The 21,392-nt window shown below is 62.1% G+C and overlaps 2 protein-coding genes across 2 annotated transcripts; both read right to left on the bottom strand.

Annotated features, from left to right (window-relative positions):
* Positions 1-1,555: 1,555 nt before the first annotated feature.
* CCDC124 (coiled-coil domain containing 124) lies at positions 1,556-13,355 on the bottom strand. The gene is made up of 5 exons (XM_074565660.1): positions 13,083-13,355; positions 11,409-11,580; positions 4,277-4,463; positions 3,808-3,922; positions 1,556-3,460 (listed from the first exon to the last, which is right to left on the bottom strand). The coding sequence occupies exons 2-5, from the start codon at positions 11,565-11,567 to the stop codon at positions 3,256-3,258; spliced, it is 666 nt and encodes a 221-aa protein (XP_074421761.1). The 5' UTR covers positions 11,568-11,580; positions 13,083-13,355; the 3' UTR covers positions 1,556-3,255.
* Positions 13,356-13,891: 536 nt separating this feature from the next.
* Positions 13,892-19,780, bottom strand: SLC5A5 (solute carrier family 5 member 5). Its single transcript, XM_074565548.1, has 14 exons — positions 19,676-19,780; positions 19,503-19,568; positions 19,142-19,193; positions 18,944-19,011; positions 18,710-18,864; positions 18,454-18,594; positions 17,267-17,396; positions 17,017-17,105; positions 16,780-16,892; positions 15,742-15,812; positions 15,416-15,502; positions 15,104-15,309; positions 14,229-14,332; positions 13,892-14,121 (listed from the first exon to the last, which is right to left on the bottom strand). The coding sequence occupies exons 1-14, from the start codon at positions 19,763-19,765 to the stop codon at positions 13,892-13,894; spliced, it is 1,602 nt and encodes a 533-aa protein (XP_074421649.1). The 5' UTR covers positions 19,766-19,780.
* Between the last annotated feature and the right edge of the window lie 1,612 nt (positions 19,781-21,392).

Raw genomic sequence — 21,392 nt, 5'->3', positions numbered from 1 at the left:
TGCCCGGTGCGCGGGGCGGAGCTGCGGGGGGGGGATGCCCGGTGCAGGGGGGTGGGATGCCCGCTGCGGGGGGGGGGCGGAGAGCTGCGGGGGGGGATGCCCGGTCCAAGCCCTGCGCCTGCGCGGCCGCTGCGAGGATCCCGGGGCCGCGTGACCGACCCCCCCCCCCCCGCGGGTTCCCCCACCCCCGCAGCGGAGCAGCCCGTTCCCATGGCAACGCCGCCCCCCCCCCCACCATCGGGCTGCGCACGGCCCCCCCCGCACCGGGGGGAGGGGCGATGGAGAGGGAGGGGGAATCCCCGGGGGGGGGGGCGGGGCGGGGAATCCCTCCCCTCTCCGCCGAGCTCCGCCCCCCCCGGTGGCGGGGAACCCCCCCCGCGGCGGGCACCGACCCCCCCGGGACCGCTTGGCTGCGGGGGGAGGACACACCGGGACCCCCCCCGCCCTGCAGTGTGGGGGGGTGTTCCCCCGTTAACCCTTCCCGAGCCCCGGGATTCCCCCGCCTTTGCGATGGCGGGGGCCCTCCCTGCCCCGGGGGGTGGGGGGTCACCCACTAACGCCGTACTTGCGGTGGGGGGGTCCCGATCTCCCACCCACCCCCCCCCCCCGAGGGATTCCCCCCATTAATCCCTTCTTTGCAGCTGGGGAACCCCCACCCTGCGCTGGGGGGAGGTTCCCCCAATAACCCCCCCTGCACTGGGGGACCCCTTCCCTGCATTGGGGGCGGGGGGGCAAGCCCCCATTAGCCCCTTCCACCCACACCCCCCCTCCTTGAGCATAGCGGGGAGGGGGGGGACGCTGCACCACGGGGGATCCCCCTCCCCTGGGACTGACACAGGGGCTCAAGCCCCCCCAGGACCCCGGGGAGATGGGGGGGGACACGCCACAGCCCCCCCAGCCTGGCTGGGTCCCCTTGGCGTGTCGTCCCCCCCCCTCGCGGGGGGACAGCAGGGCATTGCCGCAGTGCCGAGGAGGAGGAGGAGGAGGAGGGTGGGCTCCGCTGCACAAAGCCAGGGCTGTGCAGAGCCTCTGCGCCATGGCGGGGGGGGGGGAGGCAGGGAGAGGGAGGGGGCACTCCCGGCACCCCAGGGATTGAGGGGGGGGGGGGGAGGAACGACACAAATCTGTGGCCTGGGGGACGTGGGGACAGGGGGGCTCAATGAGGGGATGCGGGGAGGGGAACACTCACTCACGGAGGGGCGGGCAGGGTGGGTGGGGGGACACGGGGGGGGGGGGGGTGCAGGGAGGGCGCGGGGGGGTGGTTTCACCAACATCAGTCGCAGGCAGGGGCAGGGCAGCTGCCTGCAGCCTCCTCCTCCTCTGCTGAGCCACAGACACCCCCACAACCCACTGGGGGGAAGACACAAAGGGGGCGCCCCCCCCCCCTCCCCCGCCAAGACATCCCCAATCCAGGCAGAAACCATGGAAGATTCCAGTAGGATTTCCAGCCGCCATTTCTGGGGAGGAAACGACACCCCCCCCCCCCCTCCCGAGCAAGCCAGCAAAACAGCCCCCCCCAACCCCAGCCCTTTATTCCTTCAAGTTAACAGGGGTTGGGTGTTTTTTTTTTCATTTTTAATTGGGTTCAAACACAACAAACTTCTCACAGAAAGGGGGGGGGGGGGCACCGGGTACATTCCTCCCTGTCCCTACCGGCCATCTGGGGCTGGGGGGGGGACAGTGGCAGGGACCTTCAGCCTGCAGGTGGCAGAGGGCCGGGGAGAGCCCCCAACGGCCGCAGGGTCTGGGGTTCAGCATCGCCTCCTCAAAGCCCTTCACCCCCAAAGTGCAATCGCCCCCGCAGCCTGGAGGGGTCCTGCAGCCCCCCCCCCCGCTGGCAGGTGACCCTCGGCGGGGACAGAGGCCACCCTGGCTGCCCCTCTGTTTAGTGCCATCAGAAGGACACCCCAGCAGGACCAGGAGCCAGCTCTGGGTTTAACCGGCAGCCCCAGTTAAACACACAAATAAGCACCAACATCAACGGAGCTGCTGCCGGGGGTGGTGGTGGTGGGGTGGTTAGAGCTCAGGAAAAGAGTTTCACCCCCAAAAGAGCCGGGAAAGGGGAGCGGGAGAGAGGAAAAGCCAGTCCCTGCTCCAGGTGAGGGGCAGGACTCGGGCTGAGCCCCTCCGGCCCTGCGCGGGCGCCGCCACCGCTCTCCCACGGGAGCTCACCCATTTCTTCTTGCTTGGGCCAGCAGAGAGAGCCCAGGGCCAGCAGAGAGAGCCCGGGGCTGCAGCCGAAGCGGGACACAGCCAGGTTAGTGGCCCAGCGGCGGGTGAAGCTGCCAAGGTGACAGTCCCCCATCCACAGCCCGACAGGGCACGTTCTTGCCCCAGGCTGGGAGCAGGCAGGGGAAGAAGCGGAGGGAGAAGCAGCAGGTTCCCTTCTTGGGGCAGTCCTCGGGCAGCGCGGGGTTCGCAGCCCCTCCAGGAACCCTCCAGTCCCACCAGCAGCGTGTGAGGCCGCGGGCAAGGCCACCAGGGAAGCGACAGAGAGAAGTCTGGTGCCAGCGTCCTGCACGGATAAGGCAGGAACCGCGCCGCGCTGTGTTATTTCTCCCATTCCCTCTCCAAGATAGAAGCTCGTTTTCTCTCTGCCCCACACCACCGCGCTGAGCTGCTTCTCTCATGGCTGTTCCTCCTCCCCATCCGAGATCAAGAGGAGAGAGGTGGCAGTCTGGAAGCTCTTCGGGGACACCCCAGGACAGAGGACGGGTGAGGTCCCTTCCTCCCGATGGCTTCAAAAATTCACCCCGCGGAGCAGGAGGGTAGAGACGGGGCTGAAGGCGGTTGGGCTCCGGTCCAGGCTGCGAGCGGGTGAACGCAGGGCGCTGAGCCAGCACAGGGCGGGGGGGGATCCCCGCCTCGGCAGGATGCGCCCCACAAGCTGCTGAAGGTCTGGAAGCGAGTTAATAGGGGTTTTGGTTTTTTTAAGACAACAACCGAATTTGGAAGCATGAAGGTAGTGTTAGTCTGTCCAGGTCATCGCTGTGGAGGGGTGAGCACGTCACGGTGAGGGGGGGGGACAGGGCATCAGTGAGGACGCTGCAGGGTCCCAAGGCCACGCGAGCGGTGGCCTCGTGCTTATTTTAAATCCAAGAAGAGAGAGAGACAAAAAGTGGGGGCGGGAAAGGGAAACAAAAGGCGAGGAGGTTCCTTGTGTCTCCTATTTTCATCCGAGCAGAGCCCGGAGCTGGCGGGGGGGGGGCGGCTCCAGCCAACTGTCCGGGGGGGACACGACGATCAGCTCTAGTTCTACTTTTGGCTGTTGTACGCTTTGTGCCTCTGATTCATGGGGTTTTCCGGAGACTTCATCCACTCCTTCTTGAGGAGCTGCTTGAGCTGGGACAGCCGCATGTTGGGGTTCTCTTGTTTCAGGCGCGGCAGATTGACTTCTTCAAAAGCCGTGAAGGCAGCTTTCATCCGGCGCTCGGGATGCCGGTCCGGATCATTGCCGACGCTGCCGGGGAGAGGTGGGGGGGAATTGAGAGAGAGACACAGATCAGAGACACCTCCCTGCAGGCACCGGCCAGCATCCCGCTCTCATCCGCCGTCAGCGCAACTGTGTGCCTACAGAACTCGGGCGATAAAGCGGAAACCCCCGTGGCGCTTCCCCTACCCGCTTCAAATCCTCTCCACAGAACAACGGGGCAGGGAACGTGTCCCGTTCTGGCCGTCGAGATAGAAAGTCACAGGCAAAGCGTAAAAAGCAGCCAGTTCTGGGGGAGGGAGGGAGCGCCTGCAAGAATTTCTCGTAAGGAAAGCGGCGCCTTCAAAGGAGAGCACCGCTACGATGCGGCCGCATACCTGAGGACAGCAATGGCATCTTCAATCGTCCTGGCCTCCACCGATCCTTCCTCCAGCACCCTTCTGTTGATGTTCTCTTCCAAGGGAACCTCCAAGTGAGTCTTCTCCTTCTCCACTGCCCAGGGGAAAGGGAAAACCATTAAGGTCAAATCCAGCCTGCGCGAAAACCCTCAGAAGAGGCAGGGTCTTCTCCAAAGCACTCCGAAGACTCAGCCGGAGTTCAGCCCCGGTGCTGGGAAAGAAAAGCGCCTGCTCTGCAGCTCTGTTTCTCCACCTCAAGGTGACAGGAGGTTTCTTTTTCCCCCATTTGGGTCTTAGACACAGCAAAGGACGCAGCACACAATAGCTGCAGGCAGCTCTTGCTTTCCCAACACCTCGTCCTTCAGCGACCGTAGGTGAAAAAGGAACAGTCCCCCCCCTCCACCCCACCCCCTGAGGCTCTCAGGGCCTTTCTGTGGTACCACCAAACCTGTATCGGCATTCTCCCTCTGCTGCTGGTCTTTTCTGATCGTCTCCTCGATCTGGGCCCTGGTGACTTTGCCCGGAGTGACCTGCTTGGGCGACTTCCCTTTCAGCTTCGAGTCTTCCTCCTCCAGCAGGCGCTGCAGCTCCTTCTTGCGTTCCAACTGCTCCAGCCGCCGCTTCTCCCTCTCCTCCTGGAAGGGAGAAAGGACCGGGTCACCTCCACCCTTACGCCTTCCATCACCCCCCGCAGCAGCAGAGGGATCAAACTACCCCTTAGAGAAGCAGGGAACCCCGCTTGAACAGCAACAAGCACCTCGCTTCTGCAGCTTACCTCTCAGAAGGTAAGAAGGTAAGAAGACCTCACCTTCTCAGAAGAAATGTTGGCAGGTTCCCCCCGACCTCCAGTGAGACAGCGAGCGCCCGTCCCGTCCCTCCAGAATAATAATTTCCCCCGTCCCCACCCGCGCTGGCTCCCCGGGACGTCAGTACCGTGAAACACAACCCTGCCGTCCAGAAGGAGCGGGAGGCACCAGCCAGGACTGCCGGCAATTGGATTAAGTTTTCCACTTTTAATTTTAATAAGTGGTCGGAGGTTGAAAGTTCAGCGGTTGTTCGAGACAAGCCAGGCAAGAGGCTGAATCCGTCCTCAGGCCTGGCTCACGCTCTTCCTAAGAGCCAGGGCGGGCGGTTAGACCGAATCCAACAAGCCATACAGCTCTTGTGGTAATTTTAAAGTGCTTCTCAAGGAGTTTAAGAGCCACTCTGCCCTCCAAGGCCCAGGGAAGAGGGCGACAAGACCATGCAACAAGTCCCTAGGGGCTTTCACCTCTTTGGCTTCGGGTTTTTTATTTTTTCCTCCTCTCCCAAAACCCGTGAGGTTTGGCAAAAAGAAAGAAACGAGTGAACATCTCTCTGGGGCAGCATCACATGCTGCAGAGCACTTCGCATTTAGGTTAGTTACATGGACACTTAATTACGGCTCTCATCCATTATTCACAGGGACGGCACGACGAGCTGATCGAGCGTTAACGGAACGGGTTTGCTCAAAGGCAGCTGCCCAGCAAAACCACCCCAGCAGTAACGCAACCTGCTGTCTTCATCGGTGTTTAAGGAGCAGGAGCAGAGCTACACCCGTTGGGGTAAGGCCCTCTTCAGAGACGGTAAGCCGGGCTGGGCGTTGAGACTCTATTCAACAAAAAAAAAAAAACAAACCAAAAAAAACCAAAACCAACCTCCGTAAGTCGCTCCACGGCTTAAGAGTTTAAAGAAAAACCCATCAAAACACAGAATCAAAGCTCACAACCACTGAATCAAAACATGCCCTGGGGCTGCCGCTGCTTCCGTCAAGCGGAGCAAGGACCAGGCCTTTCAACCCGGCTGGGAAGGGAAGGGAAGGGAAGGAAAACCTCACCTACCTCCACTCCGAGCAGCTGGGGCCGAGGATGGGAGAAAAGCCATTAGAGGGACGAAGCCTTTATTACAACTGGCAGTCTTCAAATTCTTGGTCATTAAGCGCTTAGTGCCAGTGCCTTGAGACACAATGCCCCGGCAACTGGACCGTGCATGATTTCAAAGTGCAAACTCATTTATTTAAGACGTCGGCTTTCCCTGCCCGCTGTTTTCCTGTCAAGCCTCTCCCTCTTCTAGTAAAGGTTGAGTAAACAAACGTGCTCGGTCACCCAGATTAGGAGGGATTTTGGCCACTCCCGGAACAGGCAGGGTGTCACGAGGGGAGGGGGAAGACTGTCTTACCCCCTTAAAATGTTATATACAGGGATATGGCTGAGCAAGAGCAGCCACGGTGCTTTGTCCGCCCTCACTCAGCACAGCTCCAGGTGGGATCTCCGGCTCGGCCACCAGCTTCTGCTTGAGCGTCGGGCAGTTTTGAGGAAGAATATGGGAGAAACCCCCCAAACCGAAGAGATTAACGCGCCCAAACAGAAGGAGGGCCACAGAAATCACGGAAAGCCCAGCAGTCAGGGAGAGTAAGCCATTTAATTAGACGTAAAGCGCGTGCAAGAGAAGCAGCGCTGCGTGTTCCGGATACCGGTACCGTGCCTAGAACATGGGTTAGCGCAAAGAAATCATCCCCCGACCGCTCCTCCCGACTCCCGAAGCTCAGGGGTGACTGCACAAGGTAACGCAGAGAAGGTGCTGGCACATCCCAGCAGGCGCGGCTGGGGCTTGAATCATTCCGGAGACAGGGAAGGAGTGGATACACAAGTGCTAATGACCTCAAGAAAGGGAGCACGACATTTCAGAGCAGAAATGTTATTTATAGGCAGAGAAGATTATCTTTTACCCCAGCTCATTACAGAAAGGGAAGCGTCCTGCGAGGCAGCTAGCTCAGCAGCCTGTCTCACATCACGCCGCCCAGCTGGGACGCCGACACGTCCGACGGAGCAGAAATTCAAGGATAATGCTCTGCTGCCCATAGCTCCTTTCAAACAAAACTCTCCAAAAAGGACGCATCCGCTTAATGAAGGGGAAACAGAGGCGCAAGCAGGGTGCAGGGCCTTCCTCCTGCCCTGCGAGCTGCAAGGGGACCTCCAGTTGCCGCTCTCCCCCAGCTGCTGCTCCCCGCTCTCTGGCATTTACAATCGAGTTTCTATTTGCGGAAAGTAAATAAGCTGGCACCGTTACTAATTTGTCACAAGATCTGCAAAATCGACACGCTCAGGTTTCCCCAGCGGCCCGTCACGTCCAGGTCTGCTCCGCACCTTCCGCTGCTCCCGAAGCCCGAGGGGCCTGAAGCTGTCATTTTTTGGAAGGCTTTTCTCAGGTCGGGCCAAACCAAACTGATCCCTTTATGAATCAGCTTAAACGTCCTGATGAAAGAGATGTGGATTTGCCTCAGTGAAGCGTACCGCAAAGCTATTAGAAAACTGGAAAGGAAATTAATGATTTTTCTCCCTCAACGCTGCCACACTCCGCAGGGCACCGGGAGGAGCAAGGGGTGAGACTTCTTCAGCTGGGCACTTCTGTTCCCCAAGGATTTGTCCGTTAAAATGCCAGTTTCCAGCCTTGCCCGAGCAAGGAACAATTCACCAGCTTTCACAACAGCTTCCCACCTGCTAGCCAGGAGGAGAACAAGGTCCCACGCACACGGCTTTGAGAGCAAGCGGTCAATTGAAGCGGCAGCGCTCCCAATCAACCTCTTAGCGTGAGGCCCCGAGGAAGGCAGGAGAGCATCGTGCTGGCCTGGCGTGCCCGCTTCTCGCCCTGGCAGAAGGGCAAAAGCAATGCAAAAAATGACGCAGTCAGAAGACAAGCGGGGCAGAACTGACCCGGAGTACGTCTAAGCGCTCGCTGAGGTACGCCAGAGCTTCGAGATGGGATCAAACATGCCCCTTCCATCGCCCGCAGGCAGTCAAAGCAAGCGTTGAAGGGATACTGGAGCCTGAGGAAGATGGTTCTGGGGTCTGAAGCCCAGCCTGGTGTCGTTGGGTATTTCCCCACGACATCTCTGTCCCCTGCATTGCTCCTTCAAGCCATTAGATTTCAGTATTGCGTACCTGGTACCCCACAGACGTCCTCCAAAGAGGAAAGAACAGTCATTCGACCTGTCTCGCACTTTAACTGAAGAAGAGCTGGTGCTCACAGCTGAGTAATTCTGCACTGAATCAGAGGAGAGGGGGGAGAGAAAGTCACCGCTCGCCTGCCTGCGATGCCACTGCAGCGGGGACCTGTCGGTACGCGACCCTGCCAGCCCACACCCCGTGACTGAGGCGAATGGGAACGAGAAAGGCGTAAAGAAAAGAGTCGCTGCTCCCTCGTGCACTATCTGCACTCTCCTAGCACAAGTACTCGCCCTGCGTTTGACTTGAATTTTTCCCCGGACCCTTTGTACACAAGTACAAAGCGTCTCCTCGCTCCCACATCATCCGCACGCCCTCCCTTCGCCATTTCCACCGAGGGCACCGAGGAGAGCCATGGGAGAGACCTCCGCGGGACGGTGCTGCCGATGCCACGCCAGGCAGAGAGAAGGGTGCCAAGGGGCTTTGAGCGGCCGCTGAACAAGGAGAAACCGCTTTCCTGGCAATATGGGCACTCAGCAAACAGAGCCCCGGCAAAATACAGCCTGAATGGGGAGAAGGGCTTGTCCTCCCTCGGCCAGACAGCCCTGGCGGGGGAGTTTGGGAAGGAGACTGGGAATTGGGCTGCGTCCTTCCAGCGGACACCTTGGCTCCAGCAGCAGCCCCAGCCAATAAGATCTTCCTGCATGTGCTCACAGGGCACAAAGTGGCCAAACCCAAGGTCACCAGAGAGAAGAAAGTCTGACTCCAGCTGCGAGACCTCTGCCCTTGACAGGTACTCCACCAGTCCTTTCCTTCCCGTAATGCTCCAGCCGATTTAATGGTTTGTCACCCTTCCAAGCCTGCCCGCAGCTTCACCCGGGACGCACACGCGTCTGTGGCTGTTGCACCACCGGAGACACTTTAGCTAATTGCACGGAGAAAAACCACACTGTCATCAGGCTGATGAGGACTGTCACGCTCTGAGCTGCAGTCTAACTTCGCATAGGAAGAACGAAGGGACAGAAAGGATGAAAACACCCAAATGTTACAGGAAAAGCAGTTACCTAGGTAAAACCCTGAGTCTTCCAGCAAGAAGGATGGAGATTTTGCACTTTCCTGCCAGAGCTCTCCAGAGAAGGTAACAAGCTGTGACTTGTGCTGAAGTGCCAGAGGAGGAATACACACATCGCAGGCTGGTGACATTAGCTCAGATGTTCCTTTATGCATCACAGAGCCACCAAACGAGTGTCATCCTCTGTTAGCACAGGACGGTTGCTCAGAGAGCAGGGCGGGGTGGCGTTTAAAGAAACCCCAGAACGCAGCAAAAGCAAACAACAGGACAGTCGTCTGGTGACAGCGAACCTCACGACAGCAGATGCGCATTTTGAACGTTCGGCTTCCCTACGCTCAAGTATTAACCTTGATGTGCATCGCTGCCCCGTCAGCGAGGCCACCAGACTGCCAGGCAGAGCCACCAAACCCCGGAACAGAAACAGAGTTCTGCGCTTTCCCTTGTTTCAGTGGGGCTCCAGTGATCCTCTGCGGGGAAAAAGGGATTTAAGAGGAGCACGGGGTTCGGTCTCAGCACGTCCCAAAGGCTTTCAGCCACTCCTGCCTGCTGGCGGTGCAGGAATTCAGAGGTGCTGCACGGGTACGCTGCGGTGCCGTTAATGTGTTACTGCCATCGCCCGGAGAGCTGGGGAAGAGCTGGAAGAGCTGCTCGGTGCTGGGTGGGAGGTGCTGAGAGCATCCTCCTACACGCAGCGCCATCCCCTCCTCCGGGTGCTGTAGCTGGGAGCGACACGAGTCCCTCCTGCAGCATATGGCCGTGGCCGGCAGCATTATTTCCATGCTGGCACCAACTCCCGGGAAGTTTGACTCCTGTGAACCATTTCGTTTCTGTCCTCTCTAGGCTGAGGATGGAAAATAATTTACAATCTGAGTCACAAATCCCTTCCCCACCGGGATGCAATGGGGCACAGGCAGCTTCTTCCATTCTCCGTGGGTATATTCCAGCCTGATGACACGGGCGAAGCAGATGAGAAAGGTTTCACTCATTTATTTTGCCCCAGCAACCCACTCATTCCTGTCTGCTGGCCATTTGCTTCCCCTCACAAAGCCTCAGCCTTCGCTTTGGCTGTGGCAGCGTCTGCGTGCGGCTCCGGCAGCAGCAGAGCCCCCGTGAGAGTACAGTGAAGCTCCGAGCCTTTCTGGCAGGACAGTCCCCACCTGAGTGGAGAATTCTGCTGCCGTGAGCTGCAAGGTCCCCAGGCGGGTTCGTGGGAGGCAACCGCACTAAAACATGGCATTTGGGTAAAATTCAGACCTAGAGAGGGGACCAGAGAGAGGGGTTGGCTGAGCTATCACGTGGAAACGGCCTCACTGGTTTCATAAACTCCAGTCTGAGGCTCTGGGATGGACCCTGCTTTTCCAGTTCGCAATTCCAGCTCACGACACGGCTCCCCTCTCCAGACTCCCATGCCCCTTGCCTGCGGGAGGCTGTTTTGGAAGCCCAGTCAAATAGGTCACTGTTGGCAAAATCTTAAGTAGAGTAATAATAAGTCCTTGTTCCAGGAAGTAATTAGGCAGCATTACAGGATTGCGTGGGGGAACAGCACACAGGACTCCAAATTCCAAACGTCAAGACACATATTAGGGGTGAACTCATGCAGATGTACACAGCACGCAGCTATCAAGGTCACGGGGACGCCCTGGCTTCCTGCCTGCCCGGCCAGCGTGCTCAAGTACCGACACACAAAGTTCACTAAGCACCGAATTCACAGAGCGGCACAAACCCAGTAACCCCATCAATCCCATTTACGTCATCAACAGAAGCCCTGTCTGCTTAGCACGAGGACAGAGACATCATTTCAGAAGAGGCAGCTAAAGTAACACCAACAATTGTTTCTAGAAAAATCCACAAAACCCAGAAGGTAGATTTTGTCTAGAGCCGATGCAGGACAACGTCGAAAACCAAATCACCCAGAAATAAGCACTAAAACGCTCTGTTTATTGAACACCGAGGCAAATGTGCACCCAGGGTGGAGCGAGCTGCTAAGAGCAAACCAGAGAGAATCTTTTGAGAGAGAGACACGTCCTGATGCGTGGCACACCAAGTCAGGGAGGAAAAAAAAAAAAAAAACCAAACAAAACTTTGTAATCCTTAATCCTGCTGATTTCTTTTTCCTTCTACAAAAAAAAAATAAATCAAAGAAAAGTTAAGAAAGGAAAAGAAAGAAAAAAAAGCTAACAAACTGCTTGTCAAAAATCAAGCCCTGCAGCAGAGTTGCCGATCTTTTACTTAATTCAATTTTAAATGATTCCAACAATAAAGCTTTTACTGCCTCCCTTGGGAAGTCAGCTCTAAGCTCCACCAGATTTTGGAATTACACATCAAAGCTTACACTTCCTCCCACACTCAGCTTCTTTTAGCTCCCAGAGAAGCCACTAGTTCCAGCTCTTCTGCCTGAAACTAAGTGCAGGACAGGACAACGTGTGGAGGGACGGCTACAGCTGGGGGCAGAGAAGGAGAAGCAACCCTTTCTGAGCAAGCCTGGATCTCACGGGCTCAGCAAAGGACCAGCGAGAAGACACCCTTCTACCTGACTAGTCATTCACCTTCCTTTGTTCCTTCCTCATCACGTGTTTGTCTTCATCCTTCCAGTAGGCATCTTCCAGCTCCTGCTGACGCTTGGCATCGGCTGCTGCCTTTGCCTCAGCTTTCCTCGCGCGGGCAGCAGCCGACTTGGTATTTTCACCTTGGAACTTCTTGGGCATCACTCAAGGTGCTCTGTGGAAAAGAAAAGAGGTTCAGATCCTCACCCTGGACAAGATCTCAGGTTCGCCATCACCCCCGGGAAGCAGGAACAGCTGAAGCCCACACCAGGAAAACCCCCTTTTCTTATTGCCTCATACTATTTCGAGATCCTGGGCAGAACAGATCTAGTAATCTCCCAGCTCATCCAGGAGGAATTCTGCTCACTCCACCCCAGATCCTCAGCAGGGGACAGTCCCTCCCACCTACTTATTGTGCTGCAATGACATGAGAAATCGAGCTGCTGTGTTCCTGGTATCGAGTCAGAAGCATCCCTGCCCTGCAAACCAACACGCTCTCTGCTGCTGAGTCAAAACGAAGGCGGGTGCTTTCGTTCTGCACTGGCAGGCTCCGAGGGGAATTCACTGCTGCCGGCAGCACAGCATGAAGCAGCACAAACGCTGTTATCACACCCGCTGACTATCTGTACAGAAACACAGCTCCATGGCCTCATTTAACTTGGATAAATGACCACGCAGGTGTGCCGTATTGATTTCCCCTATGTTGTCAGGGTAGGAAAAGTCCTAAAGCCAGGCACAACGGGAGCCAGAAAATTAACCGGGCAGCAAGAAAGGCCCTTCTTCTCAGCACACCCCCATGCAGACACCACATTCTGGATCTTAAATCTTTACTTTTAATGTCAGGTAACTCTTTGCTAAACAAGAAACAACAGAGAAGGGCTGCTGTTTAGGGCTGGTGCTCGAGCCTTGAGGTTTTCAAAGCCCAGGCTGGATTAAATCCCTTCTCCTCCACGATACGTGCTCTGACCCTTGCTGAAGGCCACGATCTGGGCAGGGCCACAGGACAGCACAAGGTGTGGGAGGGCGAAGGACGTCCCCCCCACCCCAGGGGCTGCTCCAGGCCCTCCTCCAGAGCCAGCCTGCCCCGAGCTGCCCCCACCCAGAGGGTGGCTCTCACCTGCCCAGGCCAGACCCCTACTCTGTGCCAGGGCCCCCAGCACCCTTCATTGCCCTGGGGCCCGATGGAGTACATCCCCCCCGGTGATGGAGCCGCCCCCCACCTCCCACAACAAGGTGTCATCTCCACCCTCCCACGACAGACACCCCCCCCCCCCCCCCCATCCCACGACAGGGTGTCTGTGTGTCGTGTCGTCCCGCCCACCTCCCGTGCCCTCCCCCAAGACGGAGCCCCCCCAGCTGCCCATTCCCCGTTAGCTCAGGACAGGGCCAGCTTTCCCCCCACCACCCTCCCCAGACCCCCAGCCTCTCCCCCCCGCAGGGCCCAGGCCTCAGGCCTAAGCCCCCCACAACCATCACCCCTCCGCGGCCTCCTCCCCGCATCCCCCGCCGGCCCAGGCCTGCCCCCCGCAGCCCTCCTCCTCTCCCCCGGTTCGCCTCCGGTTCGCCTCCGACTCCCCTCCCCTCCCCTCCCCTCCCCTTCCCTTCCCTTCCCTTCCCGTCCCGTCCCGTCCCGTCCCGTCCCGTCAGGCCGCCCCCGCGGCCCAGGCCCGCTCCTACCCGGACCCCGCCGCTCCGGCCGTCGCGCACGTTGCGCGTCACCGGGGCGCGCCGTCGCTCCCACGGGAGGGGCGGGGCCAGAGGCGACGGCGGCGCGTCAGGGCGTGGGTGCCGCCGCCGCCATCTTTGCTAAGGGCACTCCCCTCTCCGCCCAGGCCGCGGCGGCGGGACCGGCGAGGAGCGACGGGCCGGCCGTCAACCCCCGCCCGCGGCAGCGCCCGGTGCGCGGCGGGAAGGCCGGTGGAGAACCTACACTCCGCCCACCGCCTCTCCTTCCCTGCCCGGCACAAAGATGGCGGCGCCACCCAAGATGGCGGCGCGACTCAGCGGCGCCAATTGCACCTGGGCGGGCGAGGCCTGGCAGGGTGTGGCCTATTGTTAGCGGGGCGGGGCGGGGCTTCACAGGGCGGGGCCCCTTGTCACGCGGAGGATTTGGCGGGGCGGGGCCCGTTCTCACCTGGGTGGGGCTCAGCGGGGCGGGCCCCATTGTTATCGGGGTGGGGTGGAGCTCGGCGGGGCGGGGCCCATTGTCCCCAGGGCGGGCGGGGTTTATGGCGCAGGCCCCGCCCCCGTTCCCCCCCCCCAGCACTTGTCCCCCGTGTCCCCGTCCCAGTTTGACCCCCCCCAGCGCTGTACCAGCTCCTGTGTCATCGCCCGCCCCCCCCCCCCCGGCACCCCCCAAGGACAGGCTCCTCCCAGGGGACATCTCCTTTATTGGGGACCCCAGGACAGGGGGGACACACCTCCCCCCCCCCCCGCAGTCCCGCCACAGCCACAGCCTGTCCCCCCACGTCCCCTCCCCCGGCGCCCTACACGTGGGTCTCCTGTAGCAGCAGCTCGGTGGCAGTACCGGGCTCGGGGGGGGCTCGGGGGGGGCCGCCGTCCCCATCCGGCCTTGCCGGCAGCGCCTGGGGGGTTTCGGCCTTGCCCGGGGGCTCTTCCCCGGGGGTCTCGGTGGCCATGGGGGACAGCGAGGACGTCTGCTTCGCGATGTCCCACCACAGCACGCCCGGGGGTGGCCGCGTCCGCTTGGTCGACCCTGCCGGAAAGGGGGTGCCGTGGGGAGGGGCTGCGGGGAGGGGCGGGGGGGGGGACGGACACGGGACACACACCTGCGACGTGTCCCCACACGGAGCCCGGCCTCACCTGGCAGGGAGCTGAGCAGGACCCCCGCCACCACTGTGGTGAGGGTCCCCAGCGCCCCGTAGTACAGGTAGGAGATGGCGTAGAAGTCACCCACGACGGCCGGCCTGCGGGGGGGGGGGGTTGGGGGGTGAAGGACCCGCAGAGACCGCGGTGTGACGTCACAGTGAACAGGGAAAGTTGGTGTGACGTCAGAAGGAACAAGGAAAGTGGTGTGACGTCACAAGGAACGAGGGAAGTGCTATGAGGTCACAAGGAATGGGGACAGTGGTGTGGCGTTAGAGGGAACAGGGAAAGTGGTGTGACGTCACAAGGAGCAAAGACAGTGCTGTGACATCACAGCGAACAGGGGAAATGGTGTGACGTCACAAGGAACGGGGACAGTGGTGCGACGTTACAGGGAACAGGGAAAGTGGTGTGATGTCACAAGGAGCAAAGACAGTGCTGTGACATCACAGCGAACAGGGAAAGTGGTGTGACGTCACAAGGAACGGGGACAGTGGTGCGACGTTACAGGGAACAGGGAAAGTGGTGTGATGTCAAAAGGAACAAGGAAAGTGCTGTGACATCACAGCGAACAGGGAAAGTGGTGTGACGTCACAAGGAACAGGGAAAGTGCTGTGACATCACAAGGGACAGTGGTGTGACGTTACAGGGACCAGGGAAAGCGGCGTGACATCACAGCGAAGAGGGAAAGTGCTGTGACATCACAAGGAAAGCGGTGTGATGTCACAAGGAACAGGGAAAGCGGTGTGACATCACAGTGACTAGGGACGGTGCTGTGACATCACGCCGAGCCACCTGCGCCTCCAGTCCCCCCCGCCACCCCCATCTGCTGCCCCCCCACCCCCCCCAGCCCAGGCCGTGCCCCCCCTCACCGTGGCGGGGCGGGGGGCTGCTGGCGGGGGGGCAGGGGTCCCAGCAGGACGGTGCGGTTGGCGCCGGCGGTGCGGTTGTAGAGCGGGCAGAGGGCTCCGGCGGCGGGCAGCACCCCCATGGTGGCCGCGCTGGGGGGGTAGAGGGTCCCCCCCACGGCCACCCAGAAGGAGAGGGCGAAACCGGCCCCCAGGCCCCCCAGCACACCCTGCGGCAGAGGAGAGGGGTCTGTGCAGCCCCGGGGAGCGGGCTGCGCTGGGACCCCCGAACCCTTGGGACACCCCCCCCCCCTAGGCCCCCCCCGCAGGACTCACGGCCGTGCTGCACATCGGCAGGAACATGCCCAGGACGAAGGCCCCCAGCAGCGGGCCGCTGATCACCCCCATGACGGTGAAGGAGCCCTGGGGGGGGGACGGAGAGCTTGGGGGGGCTGTGGGGACGAGGAGGAGAAGGAGGAGGAGGAGGAGGAGGAAGGCACTTGGCTCTGCCCCAGACCCCCCCGGCTGCCGCAGCCCAACCGGCTGGAGGGCTCTCGGGCAACCAGCGGCGTGTGGCCGGGTCCCGCTCGGCCGGGCAGAGCCGGTGGGCAAAGCGGGGGACGGGGGCAGCGGGGGGAGCCCAGCCCCGCGCCGGGGCTCACCTGCAGCACGCCACCGCCCAGCAGCGAGGCCAGGGCCGCCACCGTGATGCAGGAGGTGCCGTAGATGAGCGCTGCGGGGAGACGGCGGTGGCTCAGCAGGGCAGGGCACGGCACAGTATGGCGTGGCACGGTGCAGTGCAGAATGGCACGGCACGGCACGACATGGCACAGTGCAGCGCAGGAAGGTATGGCACAGCATGGCACGGTGCAGTGCAGAATAGTATGGCATGGCATGGCACAGGACAGCAGGCTGCAGTGCAGGATGGCATGGCATGGCACGGCAAGGCACAGCATGGCATGGCACAGCATGGCACAACATGGCACGGTGCAGTGCAGGATGGCATGGCATGGCACGGCACAGCGTGGCATGGGGCAGTGTGGCACAGCATGGTGTGGCACGGCATGGCACAACATGGCATGGTGCAGTGCAGGATGGCATGGCATGGCACGGCTCAGGATGGCATTGGGCAGTGTGGCACAGCATGGTGTGGCACAGCATGGCACAACATGGCACGAGGCAGTGCAGAATGGCATGGCACGGCACAGCATGGCATGGGGCAGTGTGGCACAGCATGGTGTGGCACGGCATGGCACGGCATGGCATGGCATGGCACGGCACAGCATGGCATGGGGCAGTGTGGCAAAGCATGGTGTGGCACAGCATGGCACAACATGGCACGAGGCAGTGCAGGATGGCACAAGATGGCACAGTACAGTGCAGAATGGCATGGCATGGCATGGCACAGGATGGCATGGTGCAGAGCGGCATGGCACAGTGTGGCACGGCATGGCACAACATGGCACGGTGCAGTGCAAGGTGGCATGGCATGGCACAGCATGGCACGGGGCAGTGCAGGATGGCACAGCACGGCACTGGATGAGGTAGCGTGGCATGGCACCATGCTGGCCACCATGGCATGGCACAAAGCAGTGCAGTACAGGATGGGGGAGCATGGCACGGCATGGCGTGGCATGGCTCAGCATGGCGCAGTGCAGCATAACACGGCACGGCACGGCACGGCTCCCATGCCCACTCACACAGCCCCTTGGAGATGAGGGTCAGCCTCCGCGGTGACAGCGCGGGCAGCCTGGGCTTGACGAGGTCCTCGACGGTGACGGCCGCCATGGCGTTGATGCTGGTGGAGGCCGTGCTGGGGCGCGGGCAGGTGGCAGCGCTCAGCCCCGACGCCGGCAGCCTGCGGGGTTGCGGGGGCAAAGCCCCCTTCTGCGGGGAGCTGTGGGGTGCCCTTGGGGCGAGGGGTGCCCCGTCCTCACCTGAGGGTCCCGCTGTAGGCACAGGCCAGGAACAGCCCCGGCACCCCCGGGGACGTCTCGAAGATATCAAGGACCAGGTAGGGCACGTACTGCGGGGGGAGATGCCTGCATGGGGGGGGGACAGGACCCCGGGGGACCCCAGCCACTGCAGTGGGGCCGAGAAGGGGACCCAGAGGTCCGTCCCCTCCGGCCCCCTCTCCCTTCCACCTCGCTGCCCTCAGTTTGCCGCTCGAGAGGGCAGAGGCGGTACCTGATCCGGGGCCGAGATGTAGCCGGCGAGGAGGGGATCGCAGTCCTTGTAGAGCGCAAACATCACAAGGCCACAGGCCACCGCGCTGGAGACGATGCAGAAGAGCCCCACTTGATTCACCAGCAGCGCCCTGTGAGCACAGGGCCGGGGGGAGCACCCCCGGTGAGCAGGGACGCAGCGGCCGTGCAAGGGCCGTGCAAGGGTGCAGGGGCCGTGCAAGGGTTCAGCATCCGTGCAGGGGCCGTGCAAAGGTGCAGGGTCCATGTAGGATCTTCACAGGGTCGGTGCAAGGTCCATGAAGGGATGCAGGGTCCGTGCGAGGGTCTGGGGTCCATGCAGGGTCTGTGCAGTGGTGCAGGGGCCATGCAGGGTTTGTGCAAGGGGGCAGGGTCCGGGCAAAGGGGCAGGGTCCGGGCAAGGTCCATGCAAGGGTGCAGGGTCCATGCAGGGTCTGCACATGGGTGCAGGGTCCATGCAGAGTCTTTGCAGGGCCTGTGCAAGGTCCATGCAAGGGTGCAGGGTCCATGCAGGGTCTGCGCAGGGTCCGTGCAAGGTCCCTGCAGGGATGCAGGGTCTGTGCAGGGTCCAGACAGGGGTGCAGGGGCCATGCAGGGGTGCAGAGTCCGCGTAAGGGCCATGCAGGCGTGCAGGGTTTGTGCAAGAGGGCAAGGTCCGTGCAAAGGTGCAGGGTCCGTGCAGGGGGGGTAGGGTCCATGCAGGGTCTGCACAGGGTCCATGCAGTGTCTGTGCAGGGTCCGTGCAGGGTCCATGCAGGGTCTGCACATGGGTGCAGGGTCCGCACACGGGTGCAGCGTCCATGCAGAGTCATTGCAGGGTCCGTGCAAGGTCTGTGCAAGGATGCAGGGCCCGCGCAAGGGTGCAGGGACCAGGCAGGGTCCGCACAGGGGTGCAAGGTCCATGCAGGGGTGAAGAGTCCATGCAAGGTCCACACAGGGTCTGTGCAAGGTCCATGCAGGGCTGCAGGGTCCATGCAGGGTCCACGCAGGGTCCGTGCAAGGTCCGTGCAAGGTCCGTGCAGGGCTGCATGGCCTATAGAGGGGTGCAGGCACTGGGCTCCCCGAGGGGGACAGGCTGCCATGCAGCCACCCGCCCCCGACCCTCGCAGCCCCTCGCCCCCGTGCGCCGTCCCACGCCGAGCGGGCTCCAGAGGATCCCCGGGGACTCACATCCTGGCCTCCCTCTCGGTCCTGCAGGCCACGTAGCGCTGGACCTGGGCCTGGTTGACGCCGTACATGGAGAGCCAGACCAGCGTGCCACCCAGCAGGAAGGTCCAGACCGTGTACCGGCTCCGCGGGTCCGGGTTGAAGCTGGGCACACCGGGGCGTGGCCGGGGCAGGGGGGTGAGCCAGGGCTGGCACTGGCCCCCCAGCACCCCGGGGCAGGGGAAGTGGGGACAGGACAGCGGGGAGGGGGGGGACTCACTCGCCGAAGTTCACCCTGGAGCCGTTGGCGGCGATGCCCAGCACCTTGGCGGGACCCCCCACCAACAGCACCCCCCGGATGATGATGGCGAGGAAGCCGGAGAGCATCACCATGACCTGGAAGACGTCCGTCCAGATGACAGCCTTCATCCCACCCTGCACAAAACAGAGCCACGGGTGAGCGCCGGAGACCCTCGGGGACCCCCAGGTCCCCCCCCCTGGCTCCCACACTCACTACGGTGGTGTAGAAGGTGCAGATGACCCCGGTGGAGAGCAGGGACGCCCAGATGTCCAGACCGGTCACTGAAGGAGACGGGAAGGTGCTGAGCAGAGCCCCAGGGTGCAAACGACGCCTGGGGTGGGACAGGGCTGAGATGTCCCCAACGCAGGGACGGGGACGCGACGGGGAGCAGCCCCCACCTCCCCACCGCACCTTGGTTGAGGATCAGGGCGGGGGCGTAGATGACGATCCCCGTGTACAGCACCTGCGGGAAGAGGGGGGGGGTCAGCGCCCCGTCCCACCGGCACCGGGCCGGTGACAGCTGCGCCAACGGGGGCGAAGGGTGACGGTGCCGCCCAAGCGCGGCATGCAGGCCCTGGCAAAACACTGGGGTTTTCATTCAAAACAGGGCTCCCGCCGGGTGCTGTTTGCTTTGAGCCACGGAAAACACGAGCACGGGAACGAGGACGCTTCCCCGGGGCTCAGGGCAGCGCCGGCACGGCCGGACCCGAGCCCCCACCGCGTGTCACCTCCCCACCGTCCCCATTCCCACCCGTGCACCGCGGACACGCACCGTGGCCACCACGTACTGCAAGGTCCCGCACAGCCGAACGCTCCTGCTGAACCGCCGCTCCAGGTACTGGGGAGAAGGACAAGGCAGGACATCGGGACCATCCGGGCATCGGGGCACCCTGGGGGCTGCTCTGGGGCAGGATAAGTGTCCCGTCCCCCCCACCCCATGCCCACCTCATAGGTGCTGGTGAGCCCCAGGCGGTAGAAGACGGGGAGGAAGAGCTGGGCGGTGAGCAGGGTGTTGAGCAGCTGCCCCACGCACATCCAGAGGAATTTGGCTCCGTAGCGATAAGCCTCCGCCGGCACCCCCAGCACCTGCACGGCCGACATGAAGCTGGCAGAGAGCGAGAGCCCCACGGGCAGCGCCGACATCTGTCGTCCCCCCGTGAAAAAATCCTCCGAGGTTTTCTGGCCGCCTTTGGCGAGGCCGTGGAAGAGCCCGATGCCGGTGGAGATCAGCAGCATCAGCCCGAAGACACCGTAGTCCCAGAGGCTGAAGGTGAGCTGCTCCGGCACCCACACCTCCAGGCTCCCCGGCGTGGCCAGCGTGGCGGCTGCAGGGGGGGGAAGCCCCTGGCCGGGCATCTGCTGGTGGATGGGGACGTGGTACAGGGACACGGCACGTGTGGCTAGGCCAGGGCGCGGTGGCACCGGCGCATCCGAGGGTGGCAAAACTGGAGGGGGAGAAAACTGCGCAATTACCGACTGACATCCGAGCAAGCACGGAGCGGAGAGAGTAGCTGCCTGCCTGTCCCATACTGTCCCATCCCATCCCATCCCTGCCTCGTCCCTCTCCTGTCCCATGCCATCCCATACCTACCCCTGTCCCTGTCCCATCCCTGTCCTGTCCCGTCCCATCCCATACCTACCCCTGTCCCTCTCCTGTCCGATGCCATCCCATACCTGTCCCTGTCCCTGTCCTGTCCCATCCCATCCCAGTCCCATCCCTGACCCATTCTTGTCCCATCCCTGTCCCATCCCATCTCTGTCCCATCCCTTTACGTCCCTGTCCCACCTCTCTCCCATCCCATCCCATCCCGTCCCAGTCCCATCCCTGACCCATTCCTGTCCTGTCCCATCCCATCCCTTCCCATCCTGTCCCATCCTTGTCCCGACCCTGTCCCGTCCCTGTCCCATCCCTGTCCCGACACTGTCCCATCCATCCCTATCCCGTCCCTGTCCTGACACTGTGCCCGTCTGTCCCTGTCCCATCCCTGTCCCTGTCCCATCCCGTCCCTATCCCGTCCTTGTCCCTGTCCCTGTCCTGTCCCGGGGCAGGTCAGTGCCCAGCGTTCGGCTGCGCAGGGCCAAGCCCGCGTTCCAAGAGGGACAGCCCGAGCTCAGCAAGCAAATTCCCCCCGGTACCTCCCGGCTGGGGGCTGGCAGGCAGAGCAGAGCAGAGCAGCAGCGCCCGGTCCCGCAGCCCCGCGGCGCACCGGGCACCGGCTCCGGGGACGCGGCAGCACCCGAAGGACACGGCCGGGAGGCAGCGACCCCCCCCCCGCCCCGACCCCGGCCATCCCGAACAAGGACGGGCAGAGCCGCCGCCGGAGCCCGGTTTATCTCCAGCCGAGGGGACAAAACAAATCCAAACTAAACCTTTACCCAGAAAAAAAAAAAGCAGCTGGTTCGCGGGCAGCCGCCCGCAACCCGGCGAGGACGCGGTGCTGGAGGCGGAGAGCGGGGCAGCGCACCGGGGATGGAGCGGGGGGGTTCCCGGGGCGGGGCGGGATGGTCTCCGTGGGGAGCCCGGCCGTGCTGCGACGTCCTCGGTGGAGGCGGCGGACGGGGGAGAGGGGCCGGCCGTGCCTCGGGCTCCTCCAGCCCCCGGGGCGGGCAGCGGGGAGGGACCCTCGGGGGGGAGGACGGAGCCGTCGGGGGCCGCATCCAT

The sequence above is a fragment of the Larus michahellis genome, chromosome 23, assembly GCF_964199755.1.
Source record: "Larus michahellis chromosome 23, bLarMic1.1, whole genome shotgun sequence".
Taxonomy (NCBI): domain Eukaryota; kingdom Metazoa; phylum Chordata; class Aves; order Charadriiformes; family Laridae; genus Larus; species Larus michahellis.
Note: the sequence above shows the minus strand (reverse complement) of the source record. Positions and strands in the feature narration are given on the sequence as shown.